The sequence below is a fragment of the Typopeltis vanoorti genome, chromosome 10 (assembly GCF_054136105.1).
Source record: "Typopeltis vanoorti isolate ZY-2024b chromosome 10, IOZ_Tvanoo_1.0, whole genome shotgun sequence".
NCBI classification, from domain to species: Eukaryota; Metazoa; Arthropoda; class Arachnida; order Uropygi; family Thelyphonidae; genus Typopeltis; species Typopeltis vanoorti.
The window spans coordinates 92,403,393-92,427,427 of NC_143558.1; the positions used below are offsets into that span (position 1 = coordinate 92,403,393).

Consider the following 24,035-nt stretch of genomic DNA (forward strand, 5'->3'; position numbering starts at 1 on the left):
TATATATATGTATAATGTGTGTATATATATATGTATATATATATATATGTATAATGTGTGTATATATATATGTATATATATATATATGTATAATGTGTATATATATATATATGTGTATAATGTGTATAATGTGTATATATATATATGTGTATAATGTGTGTGTATATATATATATATATGTGTATAATGTGTATATATATATATATATATATATATATATATATAATGTGTGTATATACAGGGTGTTCGGGATAAATTTGACATATTTATAATTAATTATATTTTTCCGTAAGTTACATGTATTAACACACACTTCTCTTCATTTAAAAGTTTGGACCCTTCTTCATTCATATACAAGATGTCAGAAAGGATGGATAGCTGGAACCCACCTGAATCATGGAAGAGAATAACTTGTATCATGATGATTCGTGCCCGCCATCAAAATAAGGATATTACGACTGCTGCCCAATGCTCCCTGAATACAGTAAAAACAATCAGGCATGAACTAGAGACTTGCAATGGTGACTACGAGGATGTAGCAAGAAGAAAGATCCCTAGCAGACGATCTGATTGCGTTCGTACAGCAGAATTCCTCGCAAATCTGCAGGAACAGGTGTTGAAGAACCCTGGCATTGGAATTCGGGCTTTGTTCGTGGAGTTGCTAACTGTAGTCAAGCCCTGGATAACAAGGGTAGCCAATGGTAGGCCGTATGTATGGCAGCAGGATTCGGCCCCTTGCCACACCTCTGGGAAAAGTCAAAAATGGTTGTCTGAAAATTTCTACGACTTCACCAGTCCAAATGTTTGGCCTCCAAACTCCCCAGACCTTAACCCCATGGATTATTTTGTATGGGGCGCAGTTGAAAAAGACACCAATCGCACTTCCAGTAATACAAAAGCCCAGTTAATGGATAAAATTAAAACAGTTTTTGCGGCCCTTCCCAGGGAGACTGTAGCATCAGCTTGTTCGAGGTTCCGAAGCAGAATTGAAGCTGTGATCGATGCTAATGGTGGTTATTTTGAGTAAATCTTGTTGATAGTATTGTAATTAACTCTGTTTTTTTGTCAATTCGTTAAATTTAATAGATACAAAGAAGATTTTCTTTTTCCTTACGAAACTGTCAAATTTATCCCGAACACCCTGTATATATGTGTGTATTTGTGTGTGTATATATGTGTGTATTTGTGTGTGTATATATATGTGTATTTGTGTGTATATATATATGTGTATTTGTGTGTATATATATGTGTATAATGTGTGTGTGTATATATGTATAATGTGTGTGTGTGTGTGTGTGTGTATATATGTATAATGTGTGTGTGTGTGTGTGTGTGTGTGTATATATGTATAATGTGTGTGTGTGTGTGTGTATTTATGTATAATGTGTGTGTGTGTGTATATATTTATGTATAATGTGTGTGTGTGTGTGTGTATATTTATGTATAATGTGTGTGTGTGTGTGTGTATATTTATGTATAATGTGTGTGTGTGTGTGTGTATATATTTATGTATAATGTGTGTGTGTGTGTGTATATATTTATGTATAATGTGTGTGTGTGTGTATATATATGTATAATGTGTGTGTATATATATATATGTATAATGTGTGTGTATATATATATATATAGATAATGTGTGTGTATATATATATATATAGATAATGTGTGTGTATATATATATATATAGATAATGTGTGTGTATAAATATATATGTATAATGTGTGTGTGTATAAATATATATGTATAATGTGTGTGTGTATATATATATATGTATAATGTGTGTGTGTATATATATATATGTATAATGTGTGTGTGTGTATATATATATATGTATAATGTGTGTGTGTATATATATATATGTATAATGTGTGTGTGTATATATATATGTATAATGTGTGTGTGTATATATATATGTATAATGTGTGTGTGTGTATATATATGTATAATGTGTGTGTGTGTATATATATATGTATAATGTGTGTGTGTGTGTGTATATATATATGTATAATGTGTGTGTGTGTATATATATATGTATAATGTGTGTGTGTGTATATATATATGTATAATGTGTGTATATATATATGTATAATGTGTGTGTGTGTATATATATATATGTATAATGTGTGTGTGTATATATATATGTATAATGTGTGTGTGTATATATATATGTATAATGTGTGTGTGTATATATATATATATGTATAATGTGTGTGTGTATATATATATATGTATAATGTGTGTGTGTATATATATATATGTATAATGTGTGTGTGTATATGTATAATGTGTGTGTGTGTGTATATATATGTATAATGTGTGTGTGTGTATATATATATGTATAATTTGTGTGTGTGTATATATATATGTATAATGTGTGTGTGTGTGTATATATATATATGTATAATGTGTGTGTGTGTGTATATATATATGTATAATGTGTGTGTGTGTGTGTATATATATGTATAATGTGTGTGTGTATATATATATATGTATAATGTGTGTGTTTTTGTGTATATATATATATATATATGTATAATGTGTGTATATATATATATGTATTACTAAATGACTTAAGGAATTGAACTACATAGATACGAATATAAATTAAATTACACTTTAATAAACATTTCTGATATTTCGGCAACGTCACGTTGCCATTTTCAAAAGGAACTTACAAAAAAGACACTTGAATGTAGGCACCACAACACAGTAACTGAAAATGAAGAGATGAAGCTATTTTTCTCCTAGAAGTCCTGATTGTGCCTTCTAGTGGCCTAAGTAGGTGTTCTTGGCTGTTGGTCTGAAGGTCTGCTGATGTAAGCCTCCCAAATTTTAGGCAATCGCATACAACCAAATTTGTTGAGGTTTGGAGAGTTTCTTAGGGCTGTGGCTGATGCCATAAATAGTCTTTAGAATTTGTATTTGCTACAGTGTATTACTGTAGCTTTCTTCCACTGTATTCTGTGGCATGTATCCAGAGCATGGTCTGCAAGACTAGAATGGCTGTACTTGTGAAATATATAAAATATAAAAAAATATAAACAATATATATATGTATAATGTGTGTGTATATATATATATATGTATATATATGTATAATGTAATTAATTTTTTAATTACATTATACATACCTTTAGCCACCTTTACAATGAGTTGCCCTGGTGTTGTACCATCATTAGACTTGAACTCTTTCAGGTGAAAACTTAACTGTTTGCTTACTTGGGATTAGGAGTTAAATAACCAAGCTTATAAAATTACTTGGTAACCCTAATATGTATAATGTGTGTGTGTGTGTGTGTGTGTGTGTGTGTGTGTGTGTGTGTGTGTGTGTGTGTGTGTGTGTAATGTGTGTATATATATATAAAAATGTTAATGTTAATGTTCATTATTTACTCGGTAGAACTGTATATAAAAAAGGAAATTAAATGTCTCTATACCGAGAATGACAAGTTTAATGTTAAGATACGACTAGTTCTGTTGAATACGTCAACTTCTTCAGGTATCGCAGGCAAAGAATTAAATAAAAAAATAACAGAGACATCATAAAATACATTAACAGATCTAGTATAAAACACACAAGTACATTTACATTTAAAAGAGAGGAATGCATGCTTCAGTTCCAACTGAAGTTGACTACATGCGAGAGCTAGCGTAAGTGCGCCAGTATTGGATAGTGGCAACGTGTGCGTCAGAGATATTATAGCTAAGGCTATTGTTAATATGAGATGAATCAAGCGATATTTCTCTAGATTCAATTATTTTTCTTTCGAGTTCATCATAGCACACATGGATATTAGAAGTTAGTGGCCAGTCTACGAGGTGTTGGCAGCCCTCATCCGAGTTGATAGAGAAGAGAACGTGGCTAGAGAGAGAGAGTGTGCTGGCTCTGGTTCTGTTGTAGGAAATGTCTCTTTGGTGTTCTTCCATGCGTAAAAGGATGGATTTAGCTGTCTGGCCACAGTATGGTCTGCCCCAATCACGCAGAATCTTGTAAACTCCTGGATACTGAGTAGGGAGATGTTTCATTTTATGTCTACTAAGTATGGAACGAAGTTTAGGAAACGTAGTGAAGGAAGTTCTAATGTTGAATTTCTGAAGCATTTTAGCTAGTTTTGGGGAGTGAGAGCTGATGTATGGTAACGAAATTAAAGCTCTTGGTGGAGAAGAATCTTCAGCAGCAGTTGAGCGGCGGACAGAGAGAAATTTATTAATCTTCTTAAGAGGGAATCCATTGTTAACAAAGAACCTAAGATCGAAAAAGCAGCATCCTCATTACCTATCCATGAGACAAGCCTTTTTCGTATGGAAGCTATTTTTGCCATAAATCATGCAAGACTGCCTTCTGACAACATTTCTCATTCTGAGAGATCAGCTATCAAAAATTTGAGATACAATAATGACATCATTATTCTTCCTGCAGACAAAGGGAATGCTACTGTCATCTTAAATAGATCGGATTACCATAACAAAATTTTGGTAATACTGTACTACTTAACACTGACACTTACTCTGAACTAAATAGATCCTACAAAAGAACTACACAATAGAACCAACAATTTACTGAAAACCACCTCAGAGTTACCAAGAAACATCCGTCTTTCCCTTACTTCGATTCATCCTCTAATCCCTAGGTTGTATGGACTCCCTAAGATCCATAAATTAAATTCTCCACTAAGACCAATTGTTGAAGGCATAAATTCCCCTACTTACAACCTTTCAAAATACCTCGCTTCCTTTTTAAAAAACCTTTGTTGTACTTCCTTTTCTCATATAAAAAACTCAGCTGATTTTGTCTCCAAAATAAAAGACATCAAACTCTACACATCAGATTTAATGGCAAGTTTCTATATTGTTTACCTCTTTATGAATGTACCTACTCAAGAAGTTCTTAACCTTCTCCAGATGAAACTATCCAAAAAATTTTTCTCCTTACTCTCTCACTGTGTGAACTCAGGATACTTCAGATATGATAACAAGATTTATAAACAAACCTCAGGTTTAGCTATGGGCTTTCTACTCTCTCCGATTCTTGCTGATATATTTCTTCAGGAGTTTGAAGAAAAAGCTATTAATTCCTCGACTCTTAAACCTAAAGTATGGTATCATTACATTGACGATGTATTCCTCATCTGCGAACATGACGTCGACAACCTCAATCTTTTTCTAGACCACCTCAACAATTTTCATCAGAAATCAATTTCATCTGTGAACTTGAATCCAACGACTGTCTCCCCTTTCTGGACTTAAAACTTACGAGATGCACTGAAAATATCAAAATCTTCATTTTTAGGAAACCCACTCACGCAGACAGATATCTTCATGCTTCTTCCCATCACTATCTTCCCCAAAAGTTTGGTATCATTTCAACCCTGGCACATCGAGCCAGATTGTTACTTACAGATGAAACAGAAATTGATTACGAACTCAATTTTCTCAATAGGTCTTTTGTTAACAATGGATTCTCTCTTAAGAAGATTAATAAATTTCTCTCTGTCCACCACTCAATTGCTGCTGAAGATTCTTCTCCACCAAGAGCTTTTATTTCATTACCATACATCAGCTCTCACTCCCCAAAACTAGCTAAAATGCTTCAGAAATTCAACATTAGAACTTGCTTCACTACGTTTCCTAAACTTCATTCTATACTTAGTAGACCTAAAATGAAACATCTCCCCTACTCAGTAGCCAGGAGTCTACAAGATTCTGTGTGATTGTGGCAGACCATACTGTGGCCAAACAGCTAAATCCATCCTTTTATGCATGGAAGAACACCAAAGAGACATTTCCTACAACAGAACCAGAGCCAGCGCTCTCTCTCTCTCTAACCACGTTCTCTTCTCTATCAACTCAGATGAGGGCCGCCAACACCTCGTAGACTGGCCACTAACTTCTAATATCCATGTGTGCTATGATGAACTCGAAAGAAAAATAATTGAATCTAGAGAAATATCGTTTGATTCATCTCATATTAACAATAGCCTTAGCTATAATATCTCTGGCGCACACGTTGCCGCTATCTAATACTGGTGCACTCACGCTACCTCTCGCACGTAGTCAACTTCAGTTGGAACTGAACACATTCCTCTCTTTTAAATGTAAATGTACTTGTGTTTTTATACTAGATTTGTTAATGTATTTTATCATGTCTCCGTTATTTTTTATTTAATTCTTTGCCTGTGATACCTGAAGAAGTTGATGTATTCAACAAAACTAGTCGTATCTTAACATTAAACTTGTCATTCTCGGTATAGAGTCATTTAATTTCCTTTTTTATGTGTATAATGTATATATATATATATATATATATATATATATATATATGGAAAATAAATGTTATCTGTTTTGTCTTTGATTTAAGATTGTATAATCTCACACTCAATATATATATATATAGTCCAACTGGGGCAGTCATAAAACAAATTTGTTGGACTATAGGGCGTGGGAAATGAGATATAGTAGAAATAGATAGATGGCAACAAACTATAGTTAAGGCTGTCATCCGTTCCTGAATTATAGGTAAAGAAAACAAAGACAAAGCAGTGTAATAATAGAAATACAGAATGTTTTTATAACACACTTTTCAGTTATTGTTGTATTGTCATCAGCAAAACTGTGGATAAGATTTGCGGTTAATGAAAGGTCATTAACATATAGGAGAAAGAGAGTGGACAAAATTACAGGACGCTGGGTATTTGATGTTGGAGAAATTTGAAGAGAAGAAAAGTGAAAGCATACCATAAGATCTATCTTGGTAAGTAGTCCTTTATACCAAACTCAATCACATGCCCTGGAAATTGTCAAAGCGACCATCCAAGTGGTTGTTCATCCTTTCTTTGACTTGTATGAAAATGGTGGGTAAAGCTGGCTAGGAGATATACGTGCAAGATTTGTAGAATCTATATTGGTGATCACTGATTAATTGGTTAGTTGGACATACAGGTTGTGAAATTGTTTGTTGTTAATGATGTTCTTCCATTTGTATTTGATTCACTACAAGTAGATGTGTTTGAATAATAAATAACCGGGTTTTGTTTAAACTAGATGTATTTCCTTAACATGCTTCGCTGTCTCTATGGCTAACAGTATTTTCAGGAGGTGGCTTAACATAAGTAAAACCCAGCAAAAAAAAAAAAAGTTTCCAGCAGCTGCTAATATCTATAAATTGAAAATTTTTTGTGATTATACTATCATTCTAATCTTTTATGTATATCTCGCTCAGATTTTTGTATTTACTTATTTGTGATACTTATGAGAATTCGGTGTTCTCCATGAATAACTAACTATTGATGCTGGAAAGAATGATGCCTTTAACAATTCCTTCCATTTGATTATATATCTTATTTTTACATTTAAAGGAAGTAGTGATTAGATAGTGATCAAACAGTTTTATCACTTTCAAGTAATTTCTTTTTCTAGAAACTGACTCTTAATTGGCTCAGTATATAAAACATAAAAATACTATGCTAAAACTGGTGTCAAGGAATTGTAACAATTGTTTCGGCAAAGAAGTACTCAGAAAATGATAAAACTCTTTGGTCATTGTCTGAATACCAGCTTCTTGGCCTACAAAAGCAAGAGTTGCTGTGCAAATGGTCCCTTCATCTTCACATGTAATTCATTCATGATCAACTTTGAATCCACAATGCTAACATTGATTCAAAAAAAAAAAAAAAAGTAAGGTACATAGATTGTTTTATTAATTTGATCATTTCATTTTTCATTTCTTTGCCATTGTATTAGAAAGGTCAAGCAGTAGGTAACACTTTGGGTAACATTCCACTAGAAAAAGGCTAAATCAGCAAGTTAACTTAAATCAAAATCTTGCTCAAAAGGAAAAACATTCTTTATAACTAAAAATTCATTCTGTTTATATTACATGTGATCTCAATATAAACTGAAATTTTAAAATGCTTGATCTAATGAAATGTTATATTTAGGTTGGAAAAACACCTAAAGAAAGGCTCTGTAGAAAGGTGAGTTAGATATAATAATTATATAATACAATATGCAGTACATAGACAAAAAAAATTGAAGAATTGGCGATCTTGTAAACATGGCATTCCCTACTGTTTTAAGGTGCCCTAATTTTATTTTATTTTATTTTATTTTTTTTTTTAATGTGACTCTCACCCACAAGATTGTAAACCTATAGTGTATTTGTATTGTGTATTACATGAGAGAATTTTTTTATTATTTCTTTTAAAATGTATTTATTCTTGTAGATAAGCTTATACGTTGATACATAACTGTTAATTTTAAGGAAAGAACAACGTATATTAACTAAATAATAAAACAAAATTATAAAACAAAATGTATTTGTTTTATAACATAATCAAGAAACCCTGCTCGACCAAACATGGAACTTTTTTCAAGCTACTTCAGAACCTCCAGTAAATGGGGTAGTGGTCTCAGAGTGGTTGACAAAGTTCATCTCCCAAAGACAATCAAAAACATCCATGCCTCTGGCAGGATTTGAACCTGCATCACATTGGTTGGAGAGTGGATACACAAACCACTTGGCCAACCAGACTGGCAAATTGGATATTTTATATATCACTCTGGCTATCAAAGTAACTGCGTAGAGATAAACCATTATACCAGAGGAATGCACAAAGGTCTCATTTTGATGGACTTGCACATCTTAAACATCTCTAAAGGCAGTGATTCCAGAGGTGCATTAGTGAAAACAGTTTCTACTTTTTTCCTTGCTTGGAAACAATAGGGGAAAAGCTTGCAAAAAAAAAAAATAATAATAATAATAAACAGAGATGAATGAAGGACTGATACATTTATAAATGTATTTCTACAAAAAGGAAAGTTGCGATACATTATTGTTAAAAATTATTCTTAAAAATATCAGCTGAAGTTCAGAATTGATTATTTCATTACAAAGTACATAAACAGAACATTCAGTGCTCTGCTTATCTCCCTTGGGGGGGGGGGGGGGGAGTTGATGCCATATGCAGTCTATGATGGCAGTGCTCTATTCCACAGATAATAGTCTTCAGGATGACAGTGCCACTCTCCAGCAAGACTGAAAGTTCAAGAATATTTTGGACAACATACCTTGTCCAGCAAACTCTCTCACACACAAACACACACAAGGTGCTGTCAAAAATAAACGACTGTGCCAGATACTCGACAACAGATTGAGTTAGTCTCACATCACCAGATGTCAGTGGTGTAGACATTGGCGAGTCAGCCTGCCACGTGACATTGAGCTATGTGCACCAAAACTTGTGTAACATGCTTTATTCTTATCACACATTTGTGCCTTTCTGTGATTTCACCATGAATGCAAAACTAAAACAAAGATCAAATGTAAAATTTTGCATAAAACTGGGGAAATCTGCCACGGAGACCCTTGAATTACTTCGTAAAGCATATGAAAACAAAACCATGAGTTTTGAGTGGCACTCACATTTTAAGGAGGGCAGAACCACCTTGGAGGACGATGACCATCCACCAGCACAACCCAAGAAATTGTCAAAAATTTTCAACAGATCAACCCATCACCATTCAGAAAGTTGCTGACTGAGTTGGGATTTCATATGGAGCAGCTCAAGCAATTATTACAAGAAATTTGAACATGCATCGTTTCACTGCCAAATTCACTCCCCATCTCTTGACTTCTGATCAGAAGGAGCACCATATGAAAGTTGGTCAAGATTTTCGTCAAAAGGTCATTGATGACTCAAGGGTCATCACAGGGGGGGGGGGGGGGTGAGACTTGGGATTAAGGCTATAACCCATAGACAAAACAGCAGTCATCACAGTGGAAGACCACTGTGATGATTCCTCAAGACTGAAGAAGACAAGGCAAGTCAGGAGTGCAACAAAGAACATGTTGATCATCTTTTTTGACATTAAGGGGATTGTGCACCGAGAATTTGTCCCATCTGGTCAGACCATTTAAGTTCTTGGCAGAGTTGCAACTGGCTCCTTTTTTGGAGCCAGTTGCAATTTTTATCAGCCAAGAGTATGGCAGTCATCCCACATACTCCTTAGTTACTAGATTTAGCCCCTTGTGACTTCCTTTTGTTTCCACAAATGAAATTGAAGCTGAATGGGTGGCAGTTCGACACCATTAATGAGATCCAAGTCGAATCGCAGGCAATGCTTGATATGCTTCAACACTTCCAGGAAGTTCTTGGAGCATGGCAAAAGTGGTAGGATCACTGTGAACTAACTGAATTATTAAAATAATCTGAAATCTGTTTCTAAGATTGTCAGCCACTTCATAACTTTATATTGCATCCTTGTACTAGAGCTGTTTCAGATGAATTCAAAGGTGACTCAGTTTTAATTACTACTGAAATACAATTGTTTGAACATACGTGAAATGTTTATGATCTCCTGATTGACTGACATAAATGATATTATGACTATGAAATTCTGGACCAAGAGGCAAAACAATGATAATGTGCACCTTTCAATAGTAGGCTCCAGCTGACTGAGATCACAGCATACAGCTCAGAATAGAATTTTTAATTGGTATGAAGGATTTCTGATAACTCAATCAACATTGTTTATTTTTATCTAATAGCTATGATTTACATCACAAAATATTTGCCTTAAAAAGAAAAAAAAAGTTGCCATGGACTGATCACTTCATGGGTACAGAATGAAATTAGTCTACAGCCTTTAGTTGTAGCAAACTGTTATAATTTTCCTCAACTTTCATTTGTTATCAGTTTAATTTAAAATCATTTACAGTCATTATATATTTATGTCCCCATAAAGGTCTGGGAAGAGGAAAAGTGAATTTAAGAATATAAAATACATACATCATATAGAATCTAATCCTACCCTACATGCACTTATCAGAAAATTACAGGGGCTTTTGAAAGAATCTAGTCTAAGAAATTTGGAAACTGATGATCCATATTTTGAGCAAAGCTCAAAGATCTTAGCTACATTCAAGAATATCTTATCATGTTATGTGGAAATGTATTGATTTCAGAAAAAACTAGATAAATCTTTCTATGATATGTAAATCCCTTAGTATTTTCAAAAGCTTTGGTATAATTAAATAAATGGTTCATTTCATTATTTAAAGTGTCATGCTTAGTTTCGTGGTAATATATAGTTCAAACCATGTTTCTAGGAACAAAATCCCAATTCATGATGCTGAGCTTATGGAGAATTTAGGGTTCAGTTTACAGTGGCTAACTTAATGATGTTTTCAGCAATCAACTGAGTTGTAAAATTGGGACATCTCCTCTTGTGTGCATATATTATAGACATACTGGCCACTGAATTAGAAACCTTTATTCAGATGTAAATAATTGTCACTTATGCAGCATATATGCAAAATACTTGGTCATGTGCATCATTGTGTGTTCTAGGCAACTGTTTAAGAATGCTGCTGGTCAGTAATTGCCAGTAGTGTTGTTCACAATGAGAAAAACAAAGGATCTTTTGGAGTTCGATAAAGGTCTTACTGGATGCCTGTTTAACTGGAGCCACAATTTTGAAAACAATAGAGCTGACTGGTTTCTCATAAGGTGAGATATCCTCAGTGTTTAATCAGTGGAAAAATAACCTATACTGTTTGTCTAAAAGTCATAACTGTAGTTCCTAAGTCTGTCAGGAATGAGTTTGCCATCATCTGAGAAGGCTTGGACAAACAGAACTTCCTCTGTGCAGCAGTTGACCGAAGCATTTAATGAAGGCTGTTCCTGACCCATATCTCACCGAACTATGCACAGAGAATTGAAGAGGATCGATGTTAGCAGTCACATGCCTATACGGAAACCACTGATTTCTGCAAATAACCAGAAATTTCATTTACAGTGGTCAGAAATACCTTGTCTGGACACTGCAAGACTGGAAAAAAAGTCATAGTCCGACAACACATGGTACACTTTGTTCTATACCAATGGTAGGCAAAGAGTTTGGTGGGAGTCCCATGAGGCAATGAATCTCACATTTGAATACTGTTCTCATATTTGATGAAGCCCTGAGAGCTTCCTCAAAATGCTTGACATGTGCTTTGCATTATGGGATACTAAGGCAAGTGATGTGAAGTCATTAGCTTCTATATAGGAGTTGCCCTGTCCCAATTATATTTCAAGCACAAACTTTGTTTGCTTACACTTGGATAAAGGATTAAACTAAGTATATAATTTCTTGGTATCTGTAATTTATAGTATAACCAAGTAGAAAAACTTCCAACAACTATGTCTAATCCAGAATATTTTAATAATAAGGTGTGACACCTTTTGGCAACTCATATATGAAAATATGACTTGTGCATTACTTCAACCTTAGTATCACGTCTGTGTCTGGCTCCCACTGACAAGATCTGAAAAGGTCAAACCCATCTGGCCAGTGACCTAATGCATAGCATTATATACCCGAAAGTATATGTGCTGCTTTGCATTATGGGATACTAAGGCAAGTGACAAGAAATTATACCACCTTTGCCAAGAGTTGCCCCAGTCCTGAAAATACTTTAGGTGCAAACTTTGTTTGCTAACACTTGGATAATGGATTAAACCTAATAGATAATTGATATAAGAGGACTTCAAGTTGATTTTAAGAAGGGAAAATATTTAGGAACTAGCTTAGGTTATCCATACCTCTAATGTATTTAGGTTTTCAACCTTTTTGGGTGGGGGAGGGAAATCTATTAGAGGCATGTTACAAATGTAAACAGTGTTTCGAGAATACTATGCATGTTTCCAACAGCAGAAATCTAATAGATTTCAATGATTATTATGATAAAATGTTTTGATTCAGTGTGTAAGGATTTATCCTATTCATATGTCATCATTTGTATATGTGCAAAATTATTTGACATTCTGATTTTTTTTTAACATTGAATAGGGTTTAATTTGAAAATTGAAGGAATCATACCACCTCCCATGAAATTATATTATGCTTGACAAGAAGTTATATTCTTTTCAAGTATCATTTAATTTCTAAACCAGCAAAAAAAAACTTTTTATACACAATTTATAAACAAATTACTACATAATAGTGTTTTTTACATCAGGATAAGATTACTTTAAGAACATAATACACACACACACACACACACACACATACATGCAAAAAAAAAAAAAAAGTAGGAAGTATTTCACCCATGAATGGCTTTTTGTGATTTTAGAAGCACATTTCTGCAAGTAGCTTATGCTGATGGTAGGCTAATTCCTAAGCATCTGATGCAGTATCATGTACTGAAACCTTCATTTCATAAAAAAAAAGCACATTTTTGTTTCTTAGCAGTAAATATTAAATTTGTATTTGAGATGCTTGAAGGTATATTTTCCAATAAACATTTTACATTTAAAAAAAAAGAGAAGTTACTTTTGCAATTTACACTTTTTTTTTTTTTAATTAGGAACTTGAAATGAGTGATGCATATCTAGAGTATTTTTTGGATTTCTGCTGTAAGCTACTAGAACTAATATTAGAGGTTAGTCAGTCTTTTATATGTTATTTAGCAATGTGGTTCTTATTTCATTTAAATAAAACTTGCATTTATTTATAAATCTATACTAAAAATTTAACAGGGCATGCTGTTAATTGAAAAGAAATGCAGCAAGTGATTTGACACCCAAAGATGAGATCTCTGATTATTCCCATTAACTGGAAATGTAGATTTTGATCAATAGCACATAATTCTGTGGCTCATCGCCAAAGGTACGGTGATCAGTTCCTATGGCTGTCACTTCTCTCTCCTGTTAATTGTTTTTTATTATTATCATCATCAAATCTCAGTGGAATTAAATGACTTGTTATGGAAGGACTTGCTGTCTTCTTGCACAATCATCAAGCCATGCTTTAATCTCATTCACCATTTTCGCACTCACTCACTTTCAGGCAATAATCATTCATCAATCGCTGAATGAAAAAAAAAAAAAAATCCTGCTCTCCTCTTTCCTTCTCACACTCTCTTTATATGGTTTCCAGGATGTCCTCCCCCCCCCATTCTATTTTATGAGAAATCTTTTCACTTTGATCTAGTAACATTCCTTCACTAACTTTTATGTCTCAGTAATATCACTTTCCCTCCTATCTACACAAGGCACTGCAAATGACATTTCCTAAATCTTTCTTCATATCCGACATTCAAAGGACTGGAAACTACCTTAACTGTCTCTGGATCATTTCCACTGTATCCTCATCCCCTTGAAAACCAGATGATCAAATATGCATACAGTAATCTATATATTGCTTGATCAAGGCCATATACCAAAGAACCAAAAACTTCTACCTCTATGTCAGTATCCTCTAAATTTTAGATTCTATTCCACCATCCTATCTCCCCAAGAGCTCTTATCTCTTTCACTACCACCAGTTTATACTTTGTCTGCATCCCATCCTTGTTTTCCGATCCTTACATCTTGCAACATTAAGCTGATAACTCCCCTCACTTGCTGCTTAACAGTCTGTTCCTGCAGTGAAGCCAAAACATCTGCTCTACTTCTCATAGGTCACCCAATTTAATCCATCCTCTCCCAGTATCATTAACATAGAAGAAACAGCAGTGTTCCTTGAGCAAACCTCTCAGGCATATGAATAGTGACTTTCTATCTCCATCATAATGTACCATACACAACTTGCTGATAGCAATCAAGCAGCTAGTTTTGGTGCAGAATCAAAGTCCCTTCAAGTACGAATAATTTTTTCATATCATTTCGTGACTCTCGTTTGTTATGGGCCCTTCACCAAGCCTGGACCAGATTCAGAAACTATTGTTAGATCGTGAATGAGGCCTGCCTCTGCTAGACAGACCCTCGTTCAGAATCTAACAAGAACAGAGCCTATATAAAAAAAATACCTGTAGTGCTGCTGAAAATTGTACTACAAAGAAATAAGGAAATGGGTGAAGTGTATCATATAATTATCTATTAAATGTATATCTATTCACCCAATGGAGAAGAAACATTGTAAAATATTAATATGTGTGAATTCTCTATCTCTCTATGTTCACTGGGCATCTACAGATGCCGTATGGTCACTCCGATGCTCGATGATGTTCCACACCAGGCCTCGCCATGTAGTCCTGTTGTTTGCTTTTCTGGCAGCCTCAACTCTCTGAAGATCAGTCACTCCACACACGCCATCCATCCATCTCATTGATGGTCTACCCCTGCCTCTTTTTCCAGAAACTTTACCTTCTATTACTGTTCTGAGAAGTCCTCCTTCCATCCTTTCTATGTGTCCAAAATATTTTAACTTTCTTCTGTCAATATCCTTAAGGAGCCTTAAAGTTCTACTAATCTTTTCTAACACCTATTCATTTGTACGCCTTTCAGTATATGATATCCTCAAAAGCAGATATCCGTTTCTTATCTGACTTCTTTGGGTTCCAAGTCTCGCATCCATAAGTCGCTGTTGGAAAAACAACTGCATCTAAAATCCTCAACTTTGTTCCCATGGAGATAGATCTGTCCTTCCAGATTTTAGACAGGTCTCTGACTGTTGTTTTAGCCATTCCTAACCTTTTTCTGACATCTTCTGAACAGCAATTCTTCACATTAATAATGGATCCCAGGTACTCAAACTTGCTGACTTCCTCAATTCTTTCTCCATTAAGATACACTTGTTTCTCAAGAGCTTCTCTGTTTGTTTTTCCTTTGAGAACCATGATCTTTGTCTTGCTAGAATTGAGTTGAAGTCCTCTGTTATTACTAATCTTGTTAGCTTTGTCAGGAATTAGTCCTAGTTCTTCCATGTCATTACAAAGGAGTACTGTACCATCAGTGTACCTCATATTACTGATCAATCTACCTCCTATCATAATTCCTGTCCTCAGCTCATCCAATGCTTCACGCATGATGTCCTCCGTATATATACTAAACAAGTGAGGAGAAAGTAAACATCCTTGCCTTCCAACCTGAAGCTAGTCAGTCAATCCAACACCTGTTCTTACTGTGACTTCTTGTTCCCTGTCCAAGTTGGCTATCAACCTGATAGTGTGTTGAGGAAAACCCATTCTTTTCATTACTTCCCACAGTTTCACATGCTCAACACAGTCAAAAGCTTTAGAGTAGTCTAAGAAACACATTACCAGAGGGAGTCTGAATTCTTTATATTTTTCTATGATCTGTCTAAGGCAAAGGATCTGATCTCTGGTGCCCCTACCTTTCCTAAAACCTGCTTGTTCCTCGGGCATCTCTGCCTCAACTTTGGCCTCAATCCTATTTAGCATGATCTTTAATAAAATTTTGCTTGCATGAGATATCAAACTAATAGTTCTATAATTCTTGCATGCCTTCTTATCACGTTTCTTGTGTAGTGGTATGAAAACTGACTTCTTCCAGTCTCTAGGCCATGATCCTGTCTCCCATATCCTTGTAATCAATCTATGAAATACTCTTATCCCTCCATCCCCCTGTGGCCTTAATTAACTCTGCTAGGATTTCATCTGCACCTGGGGCCTTATTGCTGTTGAGCTGCTTAACTGTTCTTTCAACTTCATGCCTAAGTGGAGGAGGTTCCAAATCAAAATTTTCTTGGTGGGAGGACTCCACATTTTCTTTATCCACTGTGCTGTACAGTTCCTCACAGTATTCTGTCCATCTGTTTTTGATTTCCAACTCTTCTGTTAGTAATGATCCATTCCTGTCTTTGATGACATTCAATTTAGGCTTAAACTTGTGCTTTAAGTCACGAACTAAATAAAACATCCTTTTATAATTATGCCTTCTCATCTGGAACTCTATTTCTTCACATTTATTAGTATAGAACTTTTCCTTGTCCTGCTTGATGGCTCTTCTGATTTCTCTATGTAATCTCTTGTATTCTTCGGTCCCTGTGTCTCTTTGTTTTTCCAACCGCCTTCTTTTGATTAGTTCCCATGTTGAATCTGATATCCATGGGTCTCTTAGTTTTCTTATTGGGCCGAGATACGTCTTCGCTGTATCCTGTATTATCATCTTGACTCCTTCCCAAAGCATTTCTGGTAGATTTCCTCATTGGTCTCCAAAAAATCATCCAGCCGAGTTGATGTTTCTTCTGTGAATCCACTAGGAATTACTCTAACATCCAATCTAGTGGAATGTGCCTGACCTGGAAGTTTTCGGAGTCTTAGTCTTATTACTTTGGCTCTTACCAGCTGATGGTCTGTACCACAATCTGCTCCAGGACAAGTATGCACATCAGAGATGCTTGTCTTCCACCGCTGGAGAGCCAGGATGTAATCAATCTGGTGCCTTGACCTATCAATGTTAGATATCCAAGTATAGGTCTGTCGTGGATGTTTCTGGAAGCAGGTATTGGTAATAACTAATCTGTTAGCACGGGCAAATTCCAACAGTCTTTCACCATGGGTGTTACGTTCACCCAGACCAAACATGCCACACTCCGGCCTGACTCTCATACTCTTTCCCACTTTTGCATTTAAGTCTCCTAAGATGTACGGTATGTCTCTCCTTGGTAGGCAGTCCAAAACAGTTTGTAAGTTTACAGACAATCTCAAGAGTACCCATCTGTAAACCCCGGACATTCCATGTGCCTTTGTAAAATTCCTTTCTAAGATTAATCTTATACATTCTGTCTTGCTCATTCACAGTATCACTGACTTTTGATGGAGACTGTAATATACTTTCGAACAGGACCCTCTGCCTAAGCCCTGAACGCGACTCTGATTATTCTGCGCGACAGCCGATGCAGCATGAGATGCATTATTAGACACAATCATAGTAGCATTTTGGAGTGAAGTCGCTGCAAGAAGAAAGTGGTAGGGTTGCAGAGGCCCTTTCCACATAAGATTGTGTGAATTAAAAGGGAAATATATGTGTGTAAATTGGAAGTGGAAAATAATATGTGTAAACAGAAACAGAAGAATAATATGTGTAAGTCGCAACAAACAAGAAAAAAGGAAATGTTGACAATCAACCCAAGGACAGATTCTATGAAACTGATGCATGCCACAGTGATGACTAAGAGCCATAAGACCTTGATAAACCCATTGTTGAACCTTACAAGCAAGATTTCACAAATTCTCTGGGATGAGCACTCTCACAGGTTCGAGATGAAAGTCTTCAATGCGACTGTGACTGTAAACTGCAGGAAAAAAAGGGAGTTGATGGTCGGGAAAAAAAAAAAAATGGGGGACAAAGGTGAAAAGGGTATGACGTGAGAAGGAGGTCCGACAAAAGAAAACCTCCAAGTGGAGACCGACGAAAAAAAAAAAAAGGCTCGGATCCAAAATGAGACCCAAACCGTGATGTCCCTCCTGTAGTGTACAGAAGTTCCAGACAAGCACCTCAGATGTTTCCCAACAACAGTGAAAATCCAGTGCGCGTCAATCCATGAGATGGGAAAGCAATCTGCAGAGTGAACAAAGGTTCAACTAGGATATGCATGTGACTCGCATGTGGTGATTGAGTGAGACTGTATGCTGAAAGAAATGGTAAGGATTTTGACCTATCTAAAGTTCAAGAGGGAGTGGTGAATGAAAAATTCGGTTTAAGCACATTTGCAGAAAGGAAGACTGAGGCTATTTTGTTAGATAGTGGAATTTTTAGGGACATTGGACTGGTAGTCCGAAGAGATATGTTATGTGATCCTTGCAGAAAAAATTTGTATGTGTATGTTACCTTAGCTGTTTCCCTAAAGATACATGTCTAGATAATTCTTAGTATATACCTATGTGCATGCCTCTCTTAGAAAATAATAGATATGTCATATTCTGAAATTGTCATGTAATGCTACTTAAAGTGTTTAATCTAATTTAAGGGAATTAACGAATTGATTGATTTATGTTTCATGTATACTGATAGTGAAAAACAAAACTTTATGTTTATAGTTGAATCCTGGTCACCGAATTGTGTTTGAGAACGTCATTGCCACTCACCAAAAGACTGACCGTGACAAAAAGGGGAAAGAGTGATTAAGTAATATTAAGGCTAGAAAAGGGCATGACTGCAATCTCCCAAAAATCCGGACACCATCCTGCCTGATTAGAGTCAAGCAGGATAGTTATCTAGATCACGGGAAAAGGCCCACAGTTTATTAAGATAGCCAACTCTAACTGGTGCAGAACAAATAAATTTGTTAGAGTCCATGAGCCAGGGAGAATTTTAGGATCCCTGGTCACAAGGAAGCAATTGATAAGTCATATTCAAAATTAAGAACCTACGCTCATAAAGCATCAAACGTAACACTATTCCAGTATCAACTGAAAACATCAGGTACAGTAACAACAATACCTGCATTCTTAATATTATGCTCAACTGGCAAATGTACACTTGGAAATATATCAACTTTCTTCATCCAGAAAGGTTTGAAAGGGTTAGCAGAATCGGCAAAGCTTTGTTTGTGAATATTCTGGTCAAAGCATAGCATAGATTCAATCACGCATCTCTTCTGTGCAATATCTCTTGGAAATATCATCACAGATTGAATAATATAAGCACGTAAACACAAGAAAGATATTTAATTAGCCAAATATTTCGGTCTGAAAATTGCAGACCATCTTCAGTGGCATTAAAAGAAAGTTTTAAAAAATACAACATGGAATACTAACAATAGATCATTTAAAAATAGAACAAGCCGCATGATGTTATATCACTAAGTATTAAATGGAATATTATTAAGCAGAGACATGATTGAAATAAAGATATTAATTAATAATATTAAATAACATAAAATTAATATGAATTAATGAGTTATCCTGATTAGACTTTCCCAGATTTTTGATACAGATATACGGTCATTCCGATTCAGGTTAGGACGATGGAGTAATGCCTCTACGCTTTCTTTGAATAAACATTCAAATTTATAGCGGGATCTATGTAAGAGGCGAGTTTTTGACCAAAGGATGTTGTGGTTAGTTTCAATCCCGTGCTGAGCTAATCCAGATTTTTCAGATTTGTTGTGATGAATGGAGGGTTGATGTTCTTGGATTCTTTTTTCAAGAGAGCATCCAGTTTGTCCAAAATAGGAGAGATCACAGTTGCAGGGAATTTGATAAACTCCAGGAAGAGAAATAGTTGAGCATTTGTCTTTAGGAGAAGGAAAATGGGAAGATAATTTGTTAATAGGTGAATACGTAGCTGGTAACTCATATTTCTTCAGAATTCTTGAGATAGGTTCTGAAATCCCAGAGATGTATGGAATTGGAACTCAACGTATTGAATCTTTGTTGTTTAATGGTGGATTATAAGAATCGGTAAGATGTTGTGTACTCTTTCGGAAAAGCCGTTGAGTTTCATGTGTTGTTGGATAGTAGAAAGTTTTCTTTCTGTAGAAAATTAGAAGTAGAACAATTAGTTTTGGCTCTTCTGATTAGACATTTTATGATTCCTGTTTTTTGACAAGGATGATGGACTGTTTCTTTAAGAATATACCGACCTGAAGATGGTCTGCAATTATCAGACCGAAATATTTGGCTAATTAAATATCTTTCTTGTGTTTACATGCTTATATTATTCAATCTTTATGTCACAAGTATCCTTAAAATGTCAAATATCATCACAGTTTTTTCCTCCCACAAACTTTGAATTATTCTTCAGGAGTAATATCAGAGTAGGACCTCCTTGGTGTGCCCAGACTAAGAGATCTGCTTTGAAATGAAAAATCAAGGAGTGACAGCCATTAGGAGAATACTCATATGTAGGAATGGTCACCTGGTTCCCCACCAGAACATCACCCTTACTTTTAACATACCCAGACCACCGATATCTGTGAAAGCCAGATATTTAAACTATCTAGTTATACTCTACATCCCAAATCCTCTGTGCTGCTTTAAATGTCAAAAGTATCGTTCTCAAACTGCCTCTTGTGTCTCTACCATCTGTGCCTGATCATGAGGAAGCAGTATGCCACAAATATGACAACATCTAGTAGTAATCTTCCTATGCTGAGAAGTTAACTGTAAAGAAAGTGTCAATATGGACTTTGACACATATGTAAAGCTCACCTTCTCATATGCAACATTTATGAATGGCATGATTTGCTTGCTCTCTAGAAAGCATAAAAGAAAAAAATTGATATGGACTTTGCTCCAGAGGACATGCCAGAAATGGTTCCACCACATGAGAATCCACTAATCAAAAATTTAATGAAACATACTTCGCAGAAGGTCATACACATGCCTCCACTCCCTTTAAGAGATGGCTTGTCATCAAATGTCACAGATACCTCCATTCTTCCAGAACAAGACAAAACAGTTACTATACCTATTGCTTTGGAGGGAGTCCAAGTTGATGATATCTAGGATATTGTTCCTGATTAAGAAGAAATAATGGACAGTGGCCATTCACAATTCTCTTAAAAATAAAAAAATCCTAGGCTAATGAAAATAAAATTTCACAAAATAGAAGCCAAATGATATCACCAAAAAGAAATAATGAAAACATTTCTACAATGGAATTGTTGTGGATTCTATCAAAATATCTATGACATCAAAGCTATCTTGCAGAAGTATAAACTAATATGCTTCTGCCTATAGGAAACATACATGAAGCCAAGTGATGATCAGTACTACAAAATGTTACATTATTTGTTAGCACAGGATAATGGAAGGACCTGTCCACGAAAAGGTATTTTCATCCTTGTGGGTAACTCTTCTCCCTTCCAGCAAGTTCCATTTAACACCAACCTAGAAGCATTTGCTATCATACTTTCAGTCAAAATTCTTCTGATAACAGTATGCTGCGGCTACCTTTCTCCTGCTGCAGATGTTTCTCAAGATGACCTTGATGACACCATATTGCAATTAACATCACACTTTTAATCAGACATTTAAACAAACATCACTCTGTAGAATGGTGCCCATACAAACATCAGGGGAAAAGTTGTTGAGCATATGCTTGATAACAATAATCTCTTCCTCTTAAACACAGGAAGCAGCACCTTCTCTATGCCTACCCGAACATTCACTGCCATTGACTTAACTGTCTGCTCACCATATCATTTTTAAGTGGGAAACTGATGACAAACTATTTGGGAGTGATTGCTTTCCTGTGATATCCACTTTTTTGAATGGGCAACCCCTGTACTACATCACAGATATCATGGTGGAAAATTGAACAAGCTGATTATTCACCTTTTCCTCATTAGCAGAATTCGATTGTGTGTAGGTTAGCTCTTATCTGTGATACAGTGAATTATATAACAGTGTGTGTGTTATACCAGTTGCCACAATTGCAATTCCTAAACCATCTAGTTGGTTTCCACATTTTCCTAAACCATCTAGTTGGTTTCCACATTTTCCTAAGCCATGATGGAATGACAATTGCATCACAGCCAAAGAAACACAGAAGAAAGCTTGGAATATTTTCTGCAGATACCATACAATAACAAACCTAATTGCTTTTAAACATACTTGAGCTCAAACAAGACACACCCATTGTCAGAGCCAAAAGGAATCCTGGATCCAATACACATCTTCCAAGATGTGTATTGGATCCAGAATTCCTTCTTTACTGCTGGCTGGTCTGTAACCAGACCAGCCAGCAGTAAAGAAGCCTGGGACAAAATCTGAGAAATGAAAGGCAGATGCACCACCCACCAGCTTTTCATCCTGGAACATAAGGGTTGCACAGTTGTAAACAGAACAAGTTTTGCTGATGCACTCAGGAAGATTTTTTGGTAAAAAATCATCTTCCTATCCACTCCCAAAGTTCCTTGTTAAAAAAAAAAACAATGCAGAAAAACAAATTCTGTTTTCTTTGAACAGTACTGAAGAAGAATAATAACAGGCTGTTAACTAAAGAAGCATTGAATACTCCCTTACAGAAATGTTGCCCCCAACATTTCTGGATCTGGATGTCAGTAAAGCTGTGGGACTGGATGGTATTTCACCACGAGTTTTGAGAGAATGTGCTAGGGAACTGACAGTGCCTTTGACCTGGCTTTTCAATGAAAGTCTGGCAGCTGGAAAGGTGCCCATGGAATGGAAGGAAGGTAAGATAGTGCCATTGCATAAGGGCGGTAGCAGACTGGAAGTGTCTAATTATAGGCCTGTTTGTGTGTTATCAGTAGTTTGTAAGATCATGGAGAAAGTAGTGAAGGACCATATACAGCATTGGGCAGATGAGGGTAATGTTATCTGTGAGAGTCAACATGGATTTGTGAAGGGGTGCTCTTGTTTTAGCAATATGCTAGCCTTTTATGATAAAGTTACAAGAACATTAGATGAGGGAAAGGCATATACTGCCATTTTCTTAGACTTAGCAAAGGCATTTGACAAGGTACCACATGATAAGCTGATATTTAAGTTGCAGCACATGGGTCTGGATTCAGGATTGGCTGTCCGATAGGTATCAGAGAGTTGTGTATGGTGGGGCAGTTTCAAGGAAGCAGAGGGTTACAAGTGGGGTCCCCGCAGGGCTCAGTACTGGGACCTATATTGTTTAACCTTTATATCAATGACATTGTCAGTGGATTGCAAGGGGATATTCAGTTGTTTGCAGATGATGTGAAGCTGGGAAGGATTATTAGTAATAGTGCAGATGCGGCAGCCCTAAAAGAGGATTTGAATAAGCTAGATAGATGGGCAAATGAATGGGATGTCGGTTTAATGCAGCAAATTTAAGGTCTTGAGGTTTGGGAAACATCAATGGGACACTGCATACTCTATGGGAGGAGTTATACTGGAGGAAGTAGGGTAGACAAGAGATCTGGGGTTATAACCCCAGATCTCTTGTCTACCCTGGGAATAGAAACCTGAAATTTAGGGGACATATTGCAAAGGTGGCGAAGGTAACACAGAGGATTACTGCAATAATGAGAAGGACACTGATCTGCAGAGATAAAGCAGTTATCATTCCATTGTATAAGACCCTGATCAGACCACACTTGGACTATTGTTCTCAGATTTGGTCCCCAGGATTTGAAGGGGATAAATTAACTGTGGAAAAGGTACAGAGACGGATGACAAAGATGGTTTCAGGACTGTACAATTTTGGTTATGAGGATCGGCTGAGGGAATATGGACTGCAGAGTTTGGTGGATAGAAGAAGGAGAGGTGATATGATTGAGACTTTTAAACTGTTGAGAGATGGTTACAGGGTTGACACTGGGGAGTTCTTTCGCTTGGTTGAACAGTGGGAAGGAGTGATGACAAGAGG

At 35.8% G+C, this 24,035-nt stretch overlaps 1 protein-coding gene across 2 annotated transcripts in view; it reads left to right on the forward strand.

The window, feature by feature from the left end:
* The window catches only part of Rab3-GAP (Rab3 GTPase activating protein), a 732,105-nt gene that overhangs the window by 565,258 nt on the left and 142,812 nt on the right, over nucleotides 1-24,035 (forward strand). For both annotated transcript variants that reach the window (XM_090399255.1, XM_090399256.1), the window contains 2 exons: nucleotides 7,938-7,973; nucleotides 13,349-13,423. In XM_090399255.1, the coding sequence (XP_090255381.1) occupies nucleotides 7,938-7,973; nucleotides 13,349-13,423 (111 nt within the window). The remainder of the gene's footprint in view (nucleotides 1-7,937; nucleotides 7,974-13,348; nucleotides 13,424-24,035) is intronic.